The 24,358-nt window shown below is 45.8% G+C and overlaps 1 protein-coding gene across 1 annotated transcript in view; it reads left to right on the top strand.

The window, feature by feature from the left end:
- Positions 1 to 15,212: 15,212 nt before the first annotated feature.
- The window catches only part of Siah3 (siah E3 ubiquitin protein ligase family member 3), a 58,608-nt gene continuing 49,462 nt past the window's right edge, over positions 15,213 to 24,358 (top strand). Inside the window, exon 1 of the mRNA XM_051195367.1 lies at positions 15,213 to 15,710. Within this exon, the coding sequence (XP_051051324.1) occupies positions 15,576 to 15,710 (135 nt within the window). The 5' untranslated portion in view covers positions 15,213 to 15,575. The remainder of the gene's footprint in view (positions 15,711 to 24,358) is intronic.

Raw genomic sequence — 24,358 nt, 5'->3', positions numbered from 1 at the left:
ACACACACACTCACACACACACATTCACATTCACACACACACTCACACACACACTCACACACACATTCACACATATTCACACACACACACTCACACTCACATTCACACACACTCACACACACTCACACACACACTCACACACATTCACACACACTCACACTCACATTCACACACACATTCACACACTCACATTCACACACACTCACACACATTCACACACACTCACTCACACACATACACACACTCACACATACACACACTCACTCACACACTCTCACACACACATATTCACACACACATTCACACTCACACACATTCACACACTCACACATTTGCACACACTCACACTCACACACATTCACATACACTCACACACACACATTCACACATACACACACACTCACACACACATTCACACATACACACACTCACTCACACACATTCACACTCACACACACATTCACACATACACACACACACACTCACTCACACACACACACTGCTGCAGTGTCACATTCTCTCTCCCCATGAAGGAAGCGTGACATTCTGGCAGGGGCCGTATGTCGTGTCTTCTCAGTGGATACTTCACTAGGGACTTTAAGATGACAGACGCCCGCGGTTCTCTGCCTTTCTCATGTAGCCAGGCGCAGACCGAGGGCTGTGCATCTACGCTGGCTGGCTGTGGCAGGATGCTCTTCTTTCTGTGGATGTGGTAGAGGGCTGGCGCACAATGCAGCAGGGCACTTCTACCGAGCAAGAGGAATGGAACGGAAAGCAAACTTGTGTCACCCGACTGACAGTTTCATCCTTTCCTCTTGCTTCTCTTTCTTGTCCTTGCTGTTCCCATGCCACCCCTGGGTTAGACAGACTCCTCCTGAGTTAGTCTGAATCCTGCCGGCGGTATCGTCACTGCACACACCTGACCTCCAGGAACACCTGCTTGGAACACACTCTATAAGGAGGCCCACATGTGCTTTTGAGGAACTCACTAAAGGAAAAATTAACTCTGAGAAGACAGGTGTGTCATAAAAGCTTTATTAAACAATGACAGTGTATCGCAGTAGGTGCATACTTCTTGATTTAAAGGAAAATTAAGTCATGGTGGCCTTTTTCTGTCCTGCTTGTAAATTCACCCAGAAGGTAATAAGCCAAGAGCATATCCAATAACTTTAATAACTGAATAATAAATAAGCATTGTGTCTGGGCAGTGTGTATGGGAGAGTATTGTCAACAAGCCGTGGTGGTGTCTCCCTGGCAACACAAAGGTGGTTGAGACAATTCTAAGAAGTCTTAGGAAAACCCTCTGTGGATTTTTTTTTTTATCTTAGTGTGTGTCCAGAACAAATGGCCATATGCAAACAAACTCCTCAGTGCACAGCTAGCACACACCACCGTACCCCTCAAAGTCCCGAGTGAGTCCCCTGAAGAGGTGGGGGTTGTTTTAGTGTGGGTTTGGGACAGCGACTGGCAGCTGCCAGCCAATTGCCTGAAGTGCTTAGACCATCACAAAATTGGATGGACTCCGACTTTAGCATCAATCAGCTCCTTCACCAGGAGAAAGAAAAATGTGTGTGATGGGGCCAGGGAATTAGGTTATTGAGTTAGAAGAATTAACATAATGGAAAGGAATGAGGAACTACACAGAGTGCATGATTCGTTGCCATATATAACTCACTCCTTGAAGCCTCTTTCCTCTTTATGATGCCTGGCAAGGCTGGTCTGAGATTTGGACAGTGTCGGGCGGGGGGATGGGGAGTGGGGGATCCATTTAAATCAGAGAGATGAGGAGAAGTGGATTTCTCCAATGGGGAAAAAAAAAAAGCAATGGGTGACTGTGAGTAGGGAAAGCTGGCTGGAGCATGGAACGGAGTGAGTAACTTCTTAGGGGAACTCAAGTAAGGCGCTACCTAATTAGAAGTGACAGCCCCCTCCATTGCATCACAGAGATGCCCCTGTGAACCCCGACACCCACACTTGATGCCACGGGGTCCTGCAGGTGTGAGGCAGTGCGCTGGCCTCCAGCCCCTTCTCTCCGTGTAGACTCGTTGTTTGCTGATGTTTAAGGAACACAGTGACTTCTACCCTTCTCTGTCCCTTTTTTGCTTTGTGTCTCAGGATCCAAAAGTCTGAGGCCACCTCGAGGGTTCTTCCCATTTGTGGGGTCAGAAGATGTGGTCTCTGGTTGACAGTCAGCAGTCCAAGGGAACGGGGTAACACGACTATCCGCTGACATTTCTGTAGTGCCCAACTTATAAAGTGTGGGCTGTTTCCTGCACTCTGAGCACTCCAGGTAGACTCTGCCAAGAAATAGCATCCTTTCTGGCCCCCTTGTTACATATGTTGGGAACCCCAGACTTTAGGGCTGGCAAAGAGGAAGAAAAGAAAGAGCCCTTTCTCGCCCAACACACAGGCACCCTCGAGGTTTCTCGATACAATCTTTGTTTATGTTCCGGAGTTCTGGTTTTTGCTATTAGCCTTGAATTTTCTTGATGAAATTAAGTTAACAAACCTTGAAGAAATGCTGTATTTATGATAATGAGGGTGCCCAGGCCTCTGATAGAATTATCAGCTGCTTTGTTTTACTATGAAGCCTCCTGGAGAAGAGTCATTTAGTGTGGGTGTCTGGGAGGTTACCATCAGCATTAATGTTAAAAGGACAGTGTGTGTGTGTGTGTGTGTGTGTGTGTGTGTGTATGTGTGTGTGTGTGTGTGTGTGTGTGTGTGTGTGTGTCTGGGGGGGGAATAGCAGGACACGGAGAACCGTTCCCCTTCTGCGTGCATAGGCTTCAAACACACTGAGCAAAGCCCTTCTGATTGGAGGTGGGAAGCTCAGAGGGCAGCCACCAGTATCTAAGAAAGCACTTTCTCCTTTATTTTTAATTATATGATAAATGTACTCTTAAAACACACACACACACACACACACACAAATGTGTGTGTGACTTCTTCTTGTCTGTTTGGTTAAGACATGGTCTTGCAGGAGGCCAGGCTTACCTTGAAAATGCACTCCTGCTCAATTAGGAGCTGCAGGTGTGCCCTGCGATGCCCAGCCTCGACGTGTTATTTCCGATGATTACATACATGCTCTGTTCTTGAGATGACTGTGATTCACTGTGCACACTTGCCTGGCTTTTGCTGAGGGTGAACCGGAGGCCTGGCTAAGTGTTTCCAGCTACACTTGCAGCCACAGAGCCTCGGGGTGCCTCTACCTACACCCGCAATGGGCACCTTCCCCTCTGTGTGCTGCCTTCGTCCTTGGCTTCTGAGCCTCGGCACACTCCTTTTTTGACAGTCCATTAGAGAAAGAGCTAGCACAGCTTGAGGGCATCGTACAAGGGAAGACGGGCAGGCAGCCAGAACTGAAGGGATAGCTGGAATGGCCGGCAAGGCCTGCTGTGATCCTGCTCAAGAGTAAAGGAGAAAAGAGTCAGGTGTCCTCGGAGGTGTTACTCAGTTCTTCTTTTCTGTTCTAGAAGCAGCCAGGGCTCACTCGTGTCTATATTTCATCACTCTTCTGAGAAAGTTGGATCACCCAACAAAGTTTTGTCCTTCAACTCTTTTCCAGGTGCAAGTGTTAACTGATGATGGTATACTTTCACATCTTGCCTTCCCACACGTTGGGTAAAAACTTTGACCCCCAGATGAACCTCTTTTCTTTGAAAGTGTTCCTCTCGGGTGCTTTGAAACAGCATTGAGAAAAGTAATACAAGGAGGAAATGAAACAAGACACCAGATGTCCACACCATTATTATCAAAAGGCATTTCTACCACAGACCCAAGGTTAAAACATATATATGCATATAGAATATATATGTATCTATCTGTCTACATATCTATCTGTATACATATATAGTGTATGTAGATTATACATGTCTCTATATACAACTCTATATAGGTATCTATATATACATCTATACATAGATACAGACACATATAATCTACATACATATATATGGAGAGACACATATAATCTACATGCATACATCTATGCATTATGTGAAAGATTGGGGGCCATCTTGCCTATGCTAAATAAAGAAGATATCCTGCAATGGTCCTGTGAAAGTACACCATTGTCGGTTAACCTATCCAGGCAATGGCTGTCCCTCTCCAGTCTTCACCTCCACCTCCGAGGGCCTCCGAGACCTATTTCTTTCAGGATAGGTTCTTGCCTCATGGCGAACCCTGACTGGGCTCTTCCTGGTCTCTCGGTGGCTCCTGCTCAGGCCTGTCTTCTTCAGAGGAGCCTGCTTTCCTTACTGGCCTCTGTGCTGACGTGTCCTGACAGCATTCCTCAAATCTGTTCCCTTTCCTTCCACACTGCCTCATCTTCCTTCCTCCCTTTCCTCTGCGGAAGAAACAATTTAGAGGTGGGTTGAAGGGAAGAGGAGGAAGAAGAGAGGGGAGAGAGAAGAAGGAGGAGCGGGGGGGGGGGGAGAAGGAGAGAGGGAAGATGGAGGAGGAGCAAGGGGAGGAGGAAGAGAAGAGGAAGGGAGAGGAGGAATAGAGAAAAAAGGAGGAGGAGCAGGGGAGGAGGAAGAGGGGAGAGGGGGAGGAGGAAGAGAGGGAGGAGGAAGGGGAGGAGAGGGAAGGAGGAGGAGCAGGGGAGGAGGAAGAGGGGAGAGGGGGAGGGAGGAAGAGAGGGAGGAGGAAGGGGAGGAGAGGGAAGGAGGAGGAGCAGGGGAGGAGGAAGAGGAGAGGGGGAGGGAGGAAGAGAGGGAGGAGGAAGGGGAGGAGAGGGAAGGAGGAGGAGCAGGGGAGGAGGAAGAGGGGAGAGCAGGGGGTGGGGGGAAGAGAGGGAGGAGGAAGGGGAGGAGAGGGAAGGAGGAGGAGCAGGGGAGGAGGAAGAGGGGAGAGCAGGGGGTGGGGGGAAGAGAGGGAGGAGGAAGGGGAGGAGAGGGAAGGAGGAGGAGCAGGTGAGGAGGAAGAGGGGAGAACAGGGGGTGGGGGGGAAGAGAGGGAGGAGGAAGGGGAGGAGAGGGAAGGAGGAGGAGCAGGGGAGGAGGAAGAGGGGAGGGGGAGGAGGAAGAGAGGGAGGAGGAAGGGGAGGAGAGGGAAGGAGGAGGAGCAAGGGAGGAGGAAGAGGGGAGGGGGAGGGGGAAGAGAGGGAGGAGGAAGGGGAGGAGAGGGAAGGAGGAGGAGCAGGGGAGGAGGAAGAAAAGGGGAAGGGAAAGAACTGTAGAGGAGGAGAAGTAGAGAAAAGAGGAAGTGGAGGACAGGAAAGAGGAGGAAAAGGGGAGGGAGCAAATGTTTCCCCTGACTTCCTGCTCAAGTCCAGATACAGTAAAAACATAAACAAGCATCCTTCAACCACAGGAATAGATGCCACAGAAACTGTCACAAAAAAACTGTCACCGTGTTTAACACTCGAGGGGGTAAAGCTGTTAAGGAGACTCTGAAGGGAAAATACCAGTATGACAAGAGGCACTGGGCTCCCATTTGCTTGTAGGCAAATTATAATGTGAAAAACACCATTTGCCTTTTATCAGTGACACTTGCAGTGCGGTGAAAGTGGACTCTCCTGGGAAGAGTCCCTATTTTACAATCTTCGTTCTCCATTTCCTAGGAAAGATTTACAGAGCTGTCCTGCCTCTTTATCTCCAGGGCTTCGCCTCCCCTCACCCTCTGTGATGCTCGAAGCAGCTGCTGTTGCCTTGGCAACACTACAGAATAAACTTGTTGCGTTTGGACCATCTGTACCCAACCTGGGCGACGTGGAGGCTGCTCGCTTCCATTTCCTGTTTGTCATCTACTAAACGTCAAACCTCCTGGCTGAGCCACCGATGCCTGAGTAATGCTAGGGGGCGTCCAGCCCCAAGGCGGGCTCTGATTCATTGTGTTGCCTGCAACACCTGTCTCAAAATACATAGCTGTAATTAGGGAGACAGACCCATTGACATGCTGTAATCCAGAAAGAATGGTCAGTTACCCTATAGTAAACTAATCAGTGAATGGGTGCATAGGGCTATCATGTTGAAAGAGGGAAGAGATCTCTAGTTATTGGCATGGATTTTTTTCCATTAAAAACACTGAATATATCTATTTCTCTTATTCTGGGGAATATACGATATGGTAATTGTAAATATTTGATTCTAAAAGCAGATTTGGGAGCCATATAAAATTATTCTATTTCATTCACTAACTCACTATTGTTTTAAATAGTGTCTTGGACTAAACTTAGAGTCTCACACATGGTGAGCACAGGCTCCTGAACTGAGGCACGTACAACAAAACAAACTAGCATGGTTGAGTGCCAGCAATGGTCTTACTGACACTATTTTTACTAGTTTAATTACAATAATAATAATTATTATTCTTAATTTCTTTTAAAATAAAATGAATTCGTCTTGTAAATCCAATGCCCAGTTCTGGTCTGCCTAATTTTGCGTGTGTGTAGCGTTTTCACATTATTTAAAGCAAGATTGCTGCCTCCCCTTGTGTGTGTCGCTCTCCCCCAGCCACCTGATCCATACTCCTCACTTCTCTTCCCAGTTTCTTCCTCACTCATTCCAGAACGCAGTCATTCCCCTACACTATGCTTTCCTCAATGCTGGAACTTGTTAGTAATTGTAATTTCACGCTCCTCTGTCCTCTATGTTTCTGAAACAAGGTTGTTGAATCTAGAGAGTTTCTACGGATGCCATTTACCCTATAATGTTGTCTCCTCACACTACAACTGGCTGTTTCTGTTCCGTGGAGGCAGCCAAAACTATCAGACATAGCCTCTTACTGGAATTCTTTCAATAAACGTTTACATTTCCCAATTCCTCATTCCTCATGTGTTTGCTTCTCCAAGTGTTCTCCTCCAACCATCTGTGTATATGGTGACACCTTTACACAGGTGTGTGCCCAACTTCTATGAAGCCACATGTGTGTTAAGAGCTTGCACATTGCTCATCCATGGTTGGTAGAACACTGTGGTTGTAGAGAGATGGAATGTTGCAGAATAAGTTATGCTTGGCCTTGTGGCCCATGCCTGTTGTGTGTAATTCCAACAGGAAGGAAAACCGAGACAGAAGGATATCCCTGAGTTCAAGACCAGCCTGAGCTACACAGTTAGTTGCAAATCAGCCTGGGCAATAGAACAAGACACTTTCTGAAGAAAAATAAATAAACTAAAAAACCAAAATTACATTGTAAGCCATTTACTATCAACAAAAGTGTCTGAATTAACATTCTAGATAAAATTCTTGTAGCTGCTACCATCCTCCAAAATGTGGTAACATTACACATAGGAATCCTGTATAGGGTTGGCAATGCCCAGTAGTTGGCTGTTTTTTCACTCTTTGTTCTTTTGGGGTTGACGGCCACCCGGCTCACAAACAAATACATGGAGTCTTATTCTTATGAATGCCTAGACTTAGCTTGGCATATTTCTTGCCAAATTTTCTTAACTTAAATTATTCCATATATCTTTTGCCTCTGGGCTTTTATCTTTCTCTATTCTGTATTCCTTTCTTTACTTCTTTACTCCTTTCTTTACACCTACGACTGGCTAGGTGGCTGGGTGGCTGGGTGGCTGGGTGGCTGGGTGGCTGGGTGGCTGGGTGGCTGGGTGGCTAGACCCTAATGTCCTCCTCTACTCCTTTTCTTCTTCAGTCTTTTCTTCCTAGAGTTCTCTTCCTATTTATTCTCTCTGCCTGGCAGTCCCACCTATCTTTATTTCCTGCATATCTATCAGCCTTTATATTAGATGTTTTAGACAGGCAACATAACACAGCTTCACAGAGTTAAACAAATACAACATAAAAGAATGCAAACACATCTTTAAACAAATGTTCCACATAAATTAATATATCTTCAATTAATATTCCTTAATACTGACCCCTTAAAGATAACACTTGGATCCTATAGAAGGAATTTCCAGGCTTTTCTGTAGCCTGCCTCCTGGATGAACCTACCTACTTTCTTTTGTTCTGTGACTATAAAAGTTCATGTCGCTTTTCACATGGTGAGTACATCCAGGCAACAGTGTCAGTCAGAGAAACATGCTCCATACTCCCAGATCATGGTCACTCATATTTGCCTCAAAATAAATACTTATTTCCCTACAGCAAACAGCTATTTTATAATAACACATGAAAGGTAAAAAATGCTTTGTTTATTTTCTTTATTTGCCATTTACTAAAAAATAAAAATAAAATAATAGAATTTAAGTGCCAAACTTGACCTAGAGGGAGCTAATTAGTTTCTAGTGCCGTTGTAAGTGCAGGGGTTTAAATAAATACGACACCGACACCGTAGCCCCCTGCAGTTAGGATGTTGACTAACATGCCTGTTGTCCCCTTTCAGCAGGGATTTCTTTGTGCTGGCTTCCAAGTCTCTAAAAAGACCATGGCGTTGTTTCTGGTCTTCCCCTATTGCCTCCTTACTTTCTGGGGTTGTGAGATGAACTAAGCTCATCTTACATCTTTCCATTGGAACACTAAGGCCAGCCATTGCTTCAGAGAGCCCTAATCTATTGGTTTCTTGTTTCTAGTGGGACCATGGGGAAGGAAGCAACCCCTGGCCCCTGCGGCACTCCTTTTCTGAGGTCGTTTCAATGGACAGAACTGAATGCATGTCTTCTTCTCTTTCCTCTCCTCCACCACGCTTCCTCTCCTTCTTCCTCTCCTCTTCCCCTCCCCATCTCCCTCTCCTCCTGTTTCTTCCATCTGCTCCTTGCATGCCCCTACCTCTTCTCTCCCATAAGATAAATATAACACCAGTCACTACAACTCAAATTTAACCTCATCAGCCTCACACCCATAACCCTGTTCTTTTACACCAATGATGCCGACATAAACGCTCGTTGCTGTCATCTCCAATACACTCACATTGAGTAACTTCCAAACCTAGTGGCTTAAAGGCAAAGGGAAGCACCAATCACATCACAGCTTCTGTAGATCAGTGCGTCTTCGGCGGCTTCACCCCTGCTCTGCTCAGTCTCCCATGAGATGGCAGATGAAATGCTGTCCAGGGCTTTGCCATCTTGACTGGGGCTCCATGCTGGGGCCAACTCCTGTGGTTGGCAAGCTCATACTGTCTGGCAGAAGACTTGAGCCGTCTTCACATGGCTGCTGGACAATCTTTGTGTGTGAGTTCTGGTTTCCCTAAGGTGGTACTAGAGAGTGAGGTGAAGGTCACAACGTTTCTGATCATGCAGTCTGAGAAACCGCATGATGTCTTTTCTGTCATACCCGTCACTAAGACTTCCAAGCAGTTAAAGAAGAAAGACTTGCCTTACTAAATGGGGATGTGAAGGATATTTCCTTTAAAGACACTGCTACAACTTACATTGCTCCTGCAGGAATTTCCTAAGCCCAATTCCTCATAATTTGAAGACCTTTGATTTTATGGAGAAAGGTTTTAATTTGATTAATCTATTTTTTTTTCAAAATCACTTTCTTACCAGATAATTAAGATACAAAAAGCTGTACACAGGACTGGAGAGATGATGGATAAAGGTGGTTTCTGCTCTCCTGGAGGACCCCAGTTCAGATCCCAGCACCCATGCTAGGCGGCTAACTCCAGCTCCAGGGGCCTCTTTGGGCACCTGCACCCACATGGCATATTCTCTCGCAGACATATACACATAAACATAAATAAAAATAATTTAAAAACTGTATGCATTTAATACATGCATCTGGATTCTGGAACTTTCCTAGAGTGACTTTTACCTGGGGGAGTGTGAAATTGGTGTTTACAGGGGAGGGCCCAGTGAGGGCTGGTACCTCGTGTTCCGCCACCCACTAACTTGGCTTTCCCCTCGCCCCCTGCCTGTTTCCTTTCCTATTTACTCTGTTATCTGTTGCCTCTTATTTCTACCTTAGTCTTTCAAGTGTATAGTGAGGTCTTTGTTAGGAATGCAAACATTTTGCCGTAACTATTACAAATACATCTCCAATGTTTGGTTTTTCTTTTTTATTCAAATTGTTAGATACCAATTGCTTAGTTGGACATGCAGAATTTAGTGCTTCGTATAATCAAGTATTTCCCTTTGTTATTACCTCAGTAGATTTTAAAGATCTTTACAATTTATACCATCTTGTCAACATTCACTAGTGCACTCATATGTGCTACTTTAATATAATAGGGATTGTAAACCCTTCATACAGTGGTTGCACTGATGACAGCCGGGTAACTTTCTGAGAATGGTATATATTGCACTGCTTTGCTAGGGTGGGTGCTATGACTTGCGTACGGAATTTCTCCCATAGGTCCTTATGTTGTCTACTTGGTCCCAGCTGGTGGTGCTGCTTTGGAAAGCACTGGGGGAGCTTTAGGGTGTCATGCCTGCTTAGAAGAAGTAAGACACCAGAGGTGTGACACAAGGAGCTTGTTCTCTCCTCCACCATGTGGGTCCTAGGGACCACACTCCAGGTGTCAAGCCTTTAAGTCAAGTGCCTTCACCTGCTTAACCATCTCACCAGCTCACCTTCTCTATAATGTTGAAGTTTGTATAAAAGTTTGTATAAAAGAAGCCATGAAAAAAAAAAAAAAAAAAAAAGGAGCCATGAAGTGTGTATTCCTTTTTGTCTGACTTTTCAAGCCCGGAATCATATCTGTGAGATCCTTTCATGTTATTGCTGTAGTCAGTGCAGTAATAGGTAATAGTTTACTCTATTTTTATCTTGTGTGCAGTATTTGATTAGAGAGAAATGGTGTAAACTATTCTTTTTATTGTTGATAAGATGCTTTCTGTTTCCAGCTACTTCGGTGTGTTGCTATGAAAGTCCTTAAACACATCTTTTGGGGAGCCCAGGTTAACATCTCTGTTAGGTACTGGAGTATATTTCTGGGTCCAATGAGATCTGTCTGTCTGTCTGTCTGTCTATAGTCTATCATTCTATCATCTATCATGTAGCTAGCTAGCTACAATGTATAGTGTATCATCTATCTATCTATCTATCTATCTATCTATCTATCTATCTATCTCGAGTAGGGATTAGCAGTTTTCCACCACGTTTTGGTGTTACATGTCTTTCCCAGAGCCCTGTATTAACTGTATTAATTTGCACAGTTGTCTTTGGAGAGAAGACTGGGTGAGGGAAGGTTCTCACTGTGGGTCATATTTGTTTCACCTCTATTATTATGCTTACTTTTTAAATGACATGACTAGATTCATTTATAGAACTCATCAGAAAAATCAACTAATTTGACCAAGACCATATTAACTAAGAATGTAGGACTCAGGTCTTGATTTGCCTCCTTACTGATCTAACATGCAGGCAACTGTGATTACTGTGGCACCGATGAAGTGTTAGTAACATGGTGGAGCCTGGCTGGAGGGGAGGGGGCCTTCTCTGGGGATGATGGGCTTTGTGATTTTAGAGCTGTGCCTCATCCCCCCCCCCCTTCCTCCCAGCCCTCTGCTACATCGGATGGCTACATGTATCTAGTAGTAGAACATTCTGGAAAAGGAAAAAGTGACAATAAAAATGTCAGTGGTGCTAGGATTTTGGGAAGAAGAAAAGGGGGTTACAAGGGGACTGTGTTTTCAGAGCAGCATGAGTCTCGTATGACAGAGACAGATCTGACTTTATACATATGTGCAGACTCCTGATGTACTCTACATGCTCTGAATCCTAACATCAGCTATACACCCGTGTTGTAGGTATGTGTGAGTGGGGTTTTACCAGTTGTTACAAAGGCACTTTCTCACTCTGGTAGATGCATTGTTCATGCGGGAGTCATCCAAGTATGAGGGCACAGGCCTAGGGAATTCCCTGTGCCTTCTCCTTAAGTTTGTTGTGAATCAGGATTGTTCTAAAATAGTCTTTAATTTAATTTCAAATTAAGAGGATCATTCTTTTCTACATCTCAAAGTACACAGGCTTCATACTGTTGGTGGTGCCTTTATCTTGCTTACATTTTATTTAAAATGTACCTTTTATTTAAAAGATAATGAAAAAAAACCTCTCCACTGTCACTGAATGAAATAAACAAACAAACAAAAAATAAAAGTAAATGAAAGAATAGTTCCAATTTAACCAAGAACATAGAAGTAGAAGTTTAGGGCCTGGAAGTGGTGGCTTACACCTTTAATCCCAGCATTTGGGAGGCAGAGGGAGGTAGATCTCTGTGAGTTCAAGGACAGCCTGGACTACAGAGTGAGTTCCAGGTCATCCAGATCTACACAGAGAAACCCTGTCTCAAAAAACAAAAACAAAAAGTAAAAGTTTAGGCAAGGGGTCATGGGAATATATACTCACTTTCTGTTTGTTTTTTGCTTTTTTCAAGACAGTAGTTCTCTGTGTAATAGCCCTGGCTGTCCTGGAACTCCCTCTGTAGACCAGGCTGGTCTTGAACTCACAGAGATCCACCTGCCTCTGCATCCCAAGTGCTGGGATTGAAGGCCTGTGCCACCATCACCCAGCCTATGCGTTTACTTTTATTGAAGAAAAAAACAAAACAGAGTGGGCACAGTGGTGCACACCGTTCTCCCAGCATTCACGATGTAGAGGGAGGTCATCTCAGGCCACATAGAAGATTTGAGGCCAGCCTGGGCTGTATGAGATCCCATTGCAAAACACCAGTATGATAGCTGAGAAAACAGCGAAGGATCCACCCAGATTCCTTGAATGTGGTGTTAGTTAGGAGGACTGGGCAGGCTATGGGGCCTCTGGTAGTTGGTCAGTATTTATCCCTAGTGTACAAATGACCTTTAGGAGCCCATTTCACATAGAGGGATAATCTCTCAGCCTAGACACATCGGGGAGGGCCTGGGCCCTACTCCAGATGGTATGATAGACTTTGAAGACTCCCCATGGAAGGCCTCATCCTCCCTGGGGAGCAGAATGGGGTTTGGAGGGGGTTGGTGGGTGGAACAGGGAGGGAGGGAAGGGTTTGGGAACTGGGATTGATATGTAAAACAAGCTTGTTTCTAATTTAAATTTAAAAATTATATATATATATATGTATGTATGTATGTATGTATGTATGTATATGTATATACACACACATATTGACTTCTAATTTTGTAGATTAAGAACACTTGCTTATAAAATCAGACTATAAACTACACTTTTTCAAGAAACCTATACTGGTTAGTTTTTTGTGAATTGGACACAAACTGGAGTCGTCTGGGGAGAGGGAACCTTAATTGAGGGGTTGCCTGTAGAAAAACCTGTGGGACATTTCTTGGTTAATGATTGATGTGGGAGGGCTCAGCCCCATTGTGGGCAGTGCCATCACTGGGCTGGGTGTCCTGAGTTATATAAAAACAGGCTGAGCAAGCTATAGAGAACCAGTGTTTTCCATGGCCTCTGCTTCAGTTCCTGCCTCCAGGTTCCTGCCTTGACCTCTCTCAGTGACGGAGTGTGACCTGGAAGTATAAACCAAACGAACTCTTTCGTCCTCAAGTTGCCTTTGGTCATATATTCACCACAGCAAAACAGAAAGCACGCGAGAGCCCAGGTTGCAGGCCCAGGAACGCACTCCCTGTTTTTAGAGTATATTGACTCAGGGTTACTTGGTTCAAACACTGTCATATGTTTTCGCTGGTGTATTCACTGCCAAGGCACAAACATTAACCTCCTAATTTTATTTGTTATTCAATTTGTTCCTTCAGATCAATGGTTCTCAACATGTGGGTCGCAACCCTTTGGGGTTGAAAGACTCTTTCACAGGGATCGCCTAAGATCATCAGAAAACAGAGGTGCTTACATTACCAAAAAAAAAAAAAAAGTAGCAAAATTATAGTTATAAAGTAGCAACTAAATTATTTTATGCTTTGGGGTCACTGCAACATGAGGAACTGTATTAAAGAAAGGGTCACGACATTAGGAAGGTTGAGAACCAGTGCTTTAGACATTGATTTGGTTTTAAAATCAAGTTAAAATGAACTGGGGCTCTTCTGTGTTTTGGTCTGTTCTTATCTTAAGTGCCTGACTGGGTCACAGCTTAAGTGTCCTGGGGTCATAGAGTTGGCATCTATTGCAACCTAGGTCCTGTGACCCCAGAACATCTAGCCCTTTGCCATGGAGACAGATGTCACCTACAGAGTTCATACTGTGAACCGTGCAGTAGAGCTTTGTTTTGTTTTTAATCTCATATTGTTTCAAGCAAGTTTTCCATGCTGCTGACTGTGCTGGTAGCTATCCTGGGGTAATGCGGTGAGGGTCCAGGAAGGAACCACAGCCTCAAACCAATGGCTGAAGCTCATTCCAAGGCCGGTCCTGATCACTCAGTGCAAAAAGAGCCAAAGAATGAAAATCCAGTACTCCCAATTCTTGGGTTTCTATGGCAGAGACTAAAACAACCACGGAGCTTATTCCCAGAAAGCCCAAAGGCCTCCATGGACTGCTCAGGAGCCCTCCTCCAGGAAACAATGGCCCAGAGGCCCCACAGGCCACCTTGGGCATGGGGTGACCAGTGCTCTGTTGCAGCTAAGGACTGGACCCATCCCTGCCCATTCCAGCACAGCAATATGCTGCTGGCATTCACACAAACAAGTAAGTGCTGTGTGGCATGTGTCCCTAATCTGTGTTTTAACATCTCCAACAATCTACTGGTTAATTAGCAATTTGCTGCTCACCAATATGCAAATGAGTGACAGGCGCAGGTTCTTTGCATCTGTAATTAAGCCACTTTCCTCCCTGAGTAGTTTCTCTCTCTCTCTCTCTCTCTCTCTCTCTCTCTGTGTGTGTGTGTGTGTGTGTGTGTGTGTGTTTGTGTGTGTGTGTGTTCATGCATTGGGGATTTCATTATTTTTAGAAGCAAGCTCTGTGCATCTTTATGCTTTAATAAAGGAGAGTTCAGTGATTACTGTATTTTGAGATATATATCTCATATATATATATATATATGAGAATTTCCCTCCTCAATTTAAAATTCATTTGTCAGGTTTTTGTTGGTGTTGTTTTGTGTGTGTGTGTGTGTGTGTGTGTTTGCATGAAGAGTGGTGAGTTAGATTACCAAGGGGCTACAATCCAAATTGCAGAGAGTCAGAGCCCAAGATTGAAAGACACACATTTCTGCAGCTGCCAAATCCATATCTAGAATCAGTGTCTTGTAGTATTTGATTTTCTCTCGGCAGCTCTGGTGAGTAGAGCTGCAAGCTGCCTAACCCATCTGCCTGTTGGAGCACAATGCTCTCCGTTTGGAGGTTTAAATGTTTTACTTTTTTTTTTTTTTTTTTTTTTCTTTTGGTGGTGGTAGGGTGTTGTTCAGGGCACTAAGAAAGGCTCTCATGTTAAATTAAGTCAATTAATAAATGGAGACACATTAAGCAATCAATTTTGTCAGCCTATCTCCCCAGCATTATGTATGGTTGGCTGTAATCACAAGATAAATGCAATGTGCTGATCTATGGTAATGTTCAATAATACATTCTCCGCCAGGCTCAATTCATCAGGGAGTTTCAGTAGGGGAGGTATTTGTTATTGGCTGTCTCTGCACCTCAAGGATAACATTTCTGTCCTTTTGATTGGCTGCTTCGCTGCTGCAAGATTCTAACCGTCTTATTTTGATGATGAATATGAAGGCGCGCTAAGCCGGGCTGGAGCAGAGTGTTTCAGGCTGTGCTGGGTTCTGAGCCCAAGGACTTACAGCTTCCTCCGCTGCCTTCCTGTGCCAACAATCCCCCAAAAGTTGTGATGCTTTTCTTTACCCAGTGCTTTGGGGCTGTGTTGGATCTCATTCACCTCCGGTTTCAGCACTACAAGGCTAAACGGGTTTTCTCTGCTGCTGGGCAACTTGTCTGTGTGGTCAACCCCACGCACAACCTAAAGGTGAGTCGCTTCCTCTTATGCTTTATAGCCATCTCCATGGGGGCTCCATTCTTTTCTCAGGAGACATGTATCCCGGAGCTCATGCAAACAGTTTGCTGGTGCTAGCATCATGACGCTCTGGAGCTGTTTGCTTGCCGGGGCTCATTCTCGCTCTCTGGGTGGTGCTTTTACAGAGACTACATGGTGTTGCCTGGACTGGCAAGCAACAGTGGAGCCGGCATGTAGTGTCTTCCGCCACACTGTCCTCGGAGCAGGGTGTGGGGGCAGCAGAAAGGAGGGTGATGGGAAGAGTCCAGTAGAGGTGTCCTTACATCCCTCCCAAACATTTGTGGGCCAGTGCCCAGGAGAAAAGATCTGGAAAGTTATTCAAATTACCATCTGTCCTGCCGGTCAGTGTAAGAATTTGGACATAGGGAAGTAGCTACCGAACAGGGGAGCTTAGAGAAAGGAGCTGGGAGCTGGCAAAGGGCCGTTTCTGCAAGAGTTTGCCAGTACTCAAACTGTGGAAAGTGGTGTGTGTGTGTGTGTGTGTGTGTGTGTGTGTGTGTGTGTGTGTGTGTGTGTGTGTGTGTTGCTGTTGCTGTTGCTGGCAGGAGTGAGCTCCTTTCCCTCCTGCCAGCTAGCCTTCCCTGAGGACAGCAGTGGAAGAAGGGCTTCGCTTCAATTGTGTAATAATAAACCAGCTAGCAGCTGCAGAAGCTGCCTGGAGCCTGCAGGCGGCTGGCTTCCCAGTTGCGGGTGGCTGCCTCCTTGCTAGCTTGGTTCTGCCTCTATGTAAATCCATCCCTTCATGCCGGGGTTCTAAACCAAGATGCAGGGCTAGAAGGACCTCTACATGTCACAGTCCAGATGGGGAATTAATGAAGACCCAACAGCCTAAGGATGTGGGGAAGACTGGGAATGGGCTAAGGGGCATGCTGGGAGGACACAGCTAAACTCCCCAAAGGTGGAATGGTCGGAAAATAAAATGAAATTCAGGACTCCTTAGGAGGTTGCTTCACTGTCTTCACTGTACTGGGGGGCAGAGGGACAGGGGGAGGGGCTGTGTCTGCAGCAGAGTCTGGGACTGCCTGCAGGAGACCAAGTCTGTAACTCTGATCACTGTGGTTGGGCAGTGTTGAGTGATCTTGTGAGGATGAACTCTGGAGAGCAGAGGGTCCTCAGCCCTCTTGCTGCAGATCAGCGCTCACAAGTGGTCCCCACCTCCGTTCCTGGAGCCTCTCAGGCCATATTCCTGGGGGCGATGTGATGGAGGGGACCTGGACCATACTGAGACTGCACCTGGCTTTCTGTGGTACCCAGGCTGTGACGAATCCATGAGTCTCCCTGAAGCATTCCTGTGTGCACTCCCTCATCCCTGCTTTCCTCCTGTACAGTGGGGTTTTTTGTTTTGTTTTTCTGTTTTTCTTTCCCCTTTATGGCTTGGTTTTATAAATGAGAATTCTCTTCCAGTCATCCTTGGCAAGGCATAGTATCCATATTAAAAAATACTCTTGAACTCCATTTCGTGGCCACTTTGGAGACCTTACTCCAATCCCATTATTTTGTCAACTTAAATTAGTTACTTCCCTGTGGCAAGAAATGTTGTTTACTCCTGTTTTGCATTTTAATGCCTTTTAAATCACGAGACGTAGCAGTTCTAAAGTTTGAATTTATATGGTTCACTGACTGCTCCCAATGATGGGGAAGGGGGGCTTAGAGCTTGCTGGGGGGCAAGGAGAATTCATCCTTGCATCTTTGTCCACGATGACTGCTTGTTGATTGCCACAGTCTTGCTGCCCCAACCCGTGGGCCCAGAGTCAGCTTTGGGCAGCTGTGTGATTTTTTTTTTTTTTGAATGACTCAACCTTTCTGAGCCATCCCTTCCTCGTCTTCAAGGCAAACAGAAATAACTGTCCTGGCTCCTCCACTGCTTTCTGAAGCTGCTAAAAGATAGTGTGGGGGGGGGGGGTTGGGGGATTGTAGTGTTGAATGATGAATGTGTTTGCAACAATCTCCTCTTTAAACACACACACACATACACACACATTCTTGCATGAAATTTATAGGCTCTTAAAAGAGTATCACTGAAAGCTTTAAGGCAACTTAAGATTGTGTATGCAGGGACAGAAAAAAATAGATGCCATGTGCTTTTGAGGAGTGATTTTTTTTTTTTCTTCATGGCTCAGTTTTTCCTATAAATGTTCGTTTGGCTTTTCATTTCCCATTAATATCCCCTTCGGGACTCTACTCATTAGAGCTCACTGCAAGTAAGCTCATAGTGCTTTGTGTGTGGCAGCACTTGAGTCCAGGCACACCACACGAGGAGGGCCACTGTGGCCAGAGGGACCGGTCCAGCAGGCAAACTGCGCTGTGAGATCTCCAACCACTTGTGCTCATCCAGAGCCCAGGTGATGGAAGATGAGCAAACCCAACTCTCAACCTGCAGCTAGCAGACAGCTGCAGGCCTTTTAAATGTTTCAAGTAATTAATTAGTTAATTAATTTATTTATAAGAACAGGTATCTGTAAGCACCACTGGCCTGCTGGTCAGACTAAGAAGAGCATACAAACTCCAAAGAGTTCTCTTCCTCAACGTTATGCGGTCCGTAAATAGACCACATAAAGTATGCCTTTGCTATAATAAGCTGTGATCTATGGGGGGGAGGGGCTCCCTTTCTTTTGAGAGTTAAAAAAAAAAAAAGCTATGGCAATGTTAACCGAGAATAACTATTGATCCGTGGTGCTTGACTGAGGCCACTGTTCTATGGCTGGGCTGCCTGGAGCTACCAAGGGAGCTGTGTGGGGACACTCTCAGGCTTTCTTGAGACTCTAACGGCATTCCAAGGGAAGGGCTGAGTTCTAATTCACTAGCTGAGCAGAGAAAATCCTGTGTCTGCTATGCTTCTACAGGTCACCTTCCCTAGCGGTCTTACTGACCTGGGTTCCTTCAAGCTGGTGCCTTTCCTCCTAAGTGGAAGGCAGGGCCTTCCAGGGACTGCAGGCCCTCTGGTTAAAGCCGTGATAGCCAGAGGCTTTCTAAAGGATCCTTTAGAATGACTGGCTGGGCTTTAAGTACCGGCCTAGAAATGGCCTAGAAACGGGTGAAAGAGCACTCACTCCCCATTCCCCTGGTCTGTCTGTCTCTGCTTGTATTTGTAACACTTTGCCTAGAGCAGGAATCCAAATGGTGCCCCTCTCCGGTTTTCCTTTGCATCCCATGAAAATTATTCCTCGGGAGCCAGCATTCAGGCTAGAGGTCTCCAGGTGCTACTCATCCCCAGGCTGCCTCTCATCAGACCCCTTGTGTCTGCTGCCCCTTTGCAGGCTAAGTGATTTTTCTCTCCTGGTTCCTCTCCAATGGCCTAGCCACCAAGGCAGCTCTGCCCTCTGCAATGTCTGTAGACACACCCTTTGCAGGGTGTGGCAGCCATTCCTGTAGCCAGGGTTTTCCAGGGAAGGTTCTTCAGGCTCCCCAGAGCCCCTCTCATCCCAGTCCTTAGCCCTTCCCAAGCCACAGTGATTTGGGGCACCTGGGTGACTTCCTCCCCTTTAACTACAGCTTTGATAAATGAGTTCTTAAAAAAAAGAACTTTCTGGCAAACTTCCGAAAGGCTCTGTCTGATGCTGCCACCCAGTGCCCTCCTTTGCATTGGGCCCAAGGACATTAGTACCCCACCTCCCTGCCTCTCAGCCAGGTCCCAGCAATTCATCTTTCTTATATCTCCTTACACACACACACACACACACACACAGAGGACAATGGTGGTTTTGCTTCAAGTGCCCGGCAGATGCAAAATCTGAAACTGGGGTGTTCTAGTGCCATTCCTTGCAGCATCGATGCGACTTTCATTCTTGTGTGGATGACCATATGTGCAATGGCAGTGGGGAGGAGGAGTTGAGGAGGAAGAAGATGTGGCTGGAGAAAAGGGAGAGGAGAGGCGAGGTCCTCTAAGGAGAGATGAGGAAGGGGAGATGTGAGACTGGCAAAGTCAAATATGCCTTCTGCCCCTGCTGTGTAAGCTGATGTTGGAAACCCTGAACTGCCCGGGGCTTTTCGACCCTGCGCATGGGGGGTTGGGATGAGTCCAGAAGACCTGAGACTGAGGGACAGCCTTTGGAGCGTTCAGCGTGAATGCCCACTTTAAAGCGGTTCACAGCTTTGCAGCAAGACTATTGAAGAGCTGGTATGTGGGGTTATCCAGTTCTTACCCACGTCAGAGGGCCCTGTTCTCAGTCTTTCTAACATTTCCCCGCATTCTCTTCCCAGTTTGGAGCCATCCCACCGCTTGTTAAGGTCTGAGAAATTAGGGGCGGGGCGGGGGCGGGGGGGGGGGCGGGGAGAGGGAGGCCGAAAGTCTAGCCACTTCCACTTTGATACCAAAGGCTTATCCTCTTTCAGCCCCTTGGTTTCTGCAAACATATGACACTATGGGCCCCAAACAGCTGTGCAGCCTTTCTGGTTAACGGTGATTGCAAATGAGGCCCATGAGCCACATTACGGGAGACCCCGGGCCCCAGGCGGTGATTTGGTTAGCTGTGTGCTAGTGATTGAGTTGCAGAACAGGCTGGAGCTGGAAGTCTTGCAGAGGTGAGCTGATTACCTCCGCTCTGATTTTACCCGCAGCCTCGAGCACATTTTGTGAAATTCCCCTATCTAGGATCCCTCCACCAACAAGGAATGTCGGGGGAAATGAGGGAACTGACAGCCTAAATTCTCTGAAACCCATAGAGAGGTCACAGTTATCCCAATAGCTTCTCCCAGTTTAGACAGACTACTTTTCTGGCAGTGTGCAACGGAAGCAGGGTAGGGAGCAACTGTCTGAGACAGTGTTCTACACTTAAAAGTCGTCTTGGCCCCAGGAGTGAAGTGACCTGTTCAGATATGTGTAATGTCATGGACAAGAGTTCTACCTGGGGAATGAAGACTCACCTCTGCATGGCTTTTGCAGCTCCAGGAATGTTGGAGGGCATGTCAAAGCAAAGAAGTTAAAGTTTGCATGCAGCCAGGGGAATGTAAGGCCACAGAGGGGGCCCTGTGCTAGTCTATGCTAGTTTCTTATGGCTGCCATGAGCCACACACAGTAGAGCTGGGAAGGAAGTGCTGTTTTAGCCAATTTGGGATTTGGAGCCAGAGCGGGATGGAATCCAATGCTGCTTTCCTGAAGGAGGTGTGTCACTGGGGGGTGGGCTATGAGGTTTCTAAACACGTGAGCCATTTTGAGTGCTCCCTGGGGTCTCCTGCTTGTGGCTCCAGATGTGAGCTCTCAGCCTCTGCTCCCACCACCTGTCACTTCTGTCTCCACCATCATGGACTCTAACCCCATGGAACAATAAGTCCCAAATAAACCCTCCCTTCTGTACTGCCTTGGTCATAGTGTTCTGTCACAGAAAGAAAAGTAACTAAGACAGGAAGTTACAACACTAAAGTTCAGGCAATGGAAGATCTACCTGTTGCTGAAGGACAAAATTTAAAGCATGATCTTCAAGGGAGGAGTTAGAACAATGGTCCAGTTCAAAATCTAGGTCTAAACGATAAGGCTCACAGGTCAAGCAGCCAGTCCAAAGTCGCAGCTGATGGAGCTGCAGCAGGGACCGGCCTCACACCCACACTCTGCATCCAGACTGTAGCTCTGCCTGTGCCAACACCGTGAGGGAACAGGCACTTTGGTACAGGAAGGTGCCCCATGATATGGCCCACCAGCAGTATTGAGCATCATCTTGGAGGGGCTTTGCTCTCAGGATTTTGCCACCATGGGGCATCAAAGAAACATCAGTTTCTTGTATCTAAAATGCTTGAGCAGACACATCACTCGGCCCATGTGAGGGTGCATGGGAAGTTCTCAAAGCCAAACAGCCACTACTCCAGATGGTCAGACACTGGGAGAAATCAAGCTCTGTTACCAAAGGCTACATTTTCACTGTGGCTATGAGGCCAGGATGAAAGCACGTTAGAAACCAACCCCGTGTTTTTAGTAGAACAGGTTCTTTGTGGATAACTGGGAATGTCAGTTGTCTGAGCCCTTCGATGTATTTTTATGTCATGAGTCCATGACGAGGAATGTGCTCCATGCTGTTGGACTGCCTCCACCAGCCCTTGGCATCAGGATTCCAGCAAGGAGAGAGTGACCTAAGGTGAGACGGGTAGGCCTGGCCCCCTTGATGAAGTAGGAGAGGATGCAATGTGGAGAAAGGGGTCATCAATGACTGTTTTATAGAGGAAAGACAAAGTTAGCTTACACAGGTCCCACAGAAATAGAGCCCAGACCAGTTCAACAATATAGGCTTTACGACAGGCAGCCTAACCAACCCAGCCACTTCCTACCTTCGTACCTAGACATCATGGCCCCTCAAAGTATCTCACAGGACTTGGCCAAGATGTGCTGAAGAGTCAGAGGCTAGTAGCCACTCAGAGGTTCTGGTTCCTTTGCCATCGATTAGGTATTCAAGTGACATATCCCAGGCTGACCCAGGCCACATCTCCTGAAACTCTCACATTATAGTTTTTTCACTGTCTTGGCCATACTCAGGATAATAAATCTTGGTGATAACAGTCATACTGAAGGTGGTCTGGCTACGTTTGAGAACCATCTAGTGTGAAAATGAGCATCTGACTGTTACTAGGAACAGGCATATTAGTGCCACACTCCACTCTACAGAATATCAAAACAGAAACGGGTCAAAGGAGCCGGCCCAATATGGATGAGTTCTTGGTGGGTAAGTGCTCTCTTTCTTTGATTAAAATCCTGTAACTTTTGGCCCTTCTTGATATACTGTCCCTTCATACTCTTCACAAAGCACAACCCAGGACTAATATTAAATGTACTGTATATCACTGTAGAATATTGAACTAAGAGCATGCTTCATTCATCCTCGTGTATATAAACATGGGTTTGGGGTCCCAGCCCCTGCTGGACAATCCTGAGAGGCTTTCTCTGTATTTCTCAAGGCTTCTGGTGGAGCTGGATAGCTGCAGCTTGCATTGACTTTGTTTCTTTCCTCTGCTTGCTGGGACCCACTCCCAAGTCAACTATTGTCTCAGGCTCTGTTGTGGTGAGAAATTCAAGTGAAGACTATGCGAGTAGTTTTTAGTTTGTGGTTTTGTTTGTTGAATCACCTTACATTTACTGAGCACATACTAAGTGCCAAGCTTTGAATTGCTTTGAAAAAAGGGGCAGGGCCTTATAAACCTCTAAGACATCAAACCAAAGGAGCTGTGAATATTTTGTTGACAGCTTTTTTTTTTTTAAAAAAGATGAGGAATTGGTATCAAATTCTTGTCCTTCCACCAAACAGAAGGAACAAGTAGATGTATGTGTAAAATATGAGAACATAGATTCACAATGATGATTGAAGATGCTGCAGGTCTGCAGTTTCTGAACTCGGCTAAGGAGGGAAAATTCCACCGAATTTTTGATACATGAAAGTGAATGTTAAAATTAGCATGTATGTCAGAGTTACCTGTATTCCAGCCCTTCTCCCCATCAGGCCACAACACAAGTTGTTTCTAAAACAAAAGAGAATTGACGTTGAAAGGAAAACCGAATCATCTCTATTGCACTCATCCACTTGGAACCTCTCACTAATACACAGACCTGGTTAGCCAATGGGAAAAGGGTTGTCCAGAAATAGCATCTCTCATAGGGTGAGCCATATCAAAGACTTCATTGAAAAACAGCGAGGGTTGCAGGTGTCCTCTGCTTCCCCTGACAACTCCTTTTCCCAGACTGCTAGACGAGGCCCTTACTCTGGCAGATGCAGCTCTGCAGAATGCTGTAATCATTCCGACTCAAGCAAATTGCAGGGCCTTTCAGAAAACTTACATGGTATTGATTTTTGAGAGACACCGCAGAAATTCTGCAGAGAAATGATAGTTAGGAATGAACATGGGCAAGTAGGAGGAAGGAGAAGCCAACGGCTGGGCTTTTGGCTTGAGTGCGATTTAAGTCCCCATTGACAGGACAATTTAAAAATAATCGCATGTTATGAACATAACTGTGGATTGATGCGACATTCCGGTGCACCTCTTCCAAAAGGCCACTTAGGAAAAAACCACATATTTTCTCAAATACCAGTTAATTGCTAAGCATGATGGCTTATAACTGTAATCTCAATATTTGGGAAGTTGAGACAGGAGAATTATCATGAATTTGAGGACAAAGTGGACTACATAATAAGTTTCCAGGCCAGCCTGACTATGGTGGTTTGAAAGTAATTGTTCCCCATAATCTCATAGGGATTGTCCCTATAAGGAGGTGTGGCTTTGTTGGAGTGGATATGGCCTTGTAGGAGGAAGTGTGTCACTGTGGGGGCAGGCTTTGGGGTTTCCTATGCTCAGAATACCACCTAGTATCTCAGTCAACTTCCTGTGGCCTGCAAATAAGATGTAGCCAGTACCAGGTCTGCCTGCATGTCTACAAGCTCCCTGCCATGATGATAATGAACAAAAGCAAGCCCCCTCAATTAAATCTTCTCCTTATAAGAGTTGCCATGATCATGGTTCTCTTCACAACAATAAAAACCCTAACTAAGACACTGACCTATAGAGCAAAGTCCTAGCTCAAAAGACAAATAAAAACATACAAACAAAACAATCAAACAGTGAATTTGCATATGGCATCTTAAAGAGTTATATTAGAGTCCTACTATGTTTTAAATTAGCAAAAAGTA

The sequence above is a fragment of the Phodopus roborovskii genome, unplaced genomic scaffold, assembly GCF_943737965.1.
Source record: "Phodopus roborovskii unplaced genomic scaffold, PHOROB, whole genome shotgun sequence".
NCBI lineage: Eukaryota > Metazoa > Chordata > Mammalia > Rodentia > Cricetidae > Phodopus > Phodopus roborovskii.
Note: the sequence above shows the minus strand (reverse complement) of the source record. Positions and strands in the feature narration are given on the sequence as shown.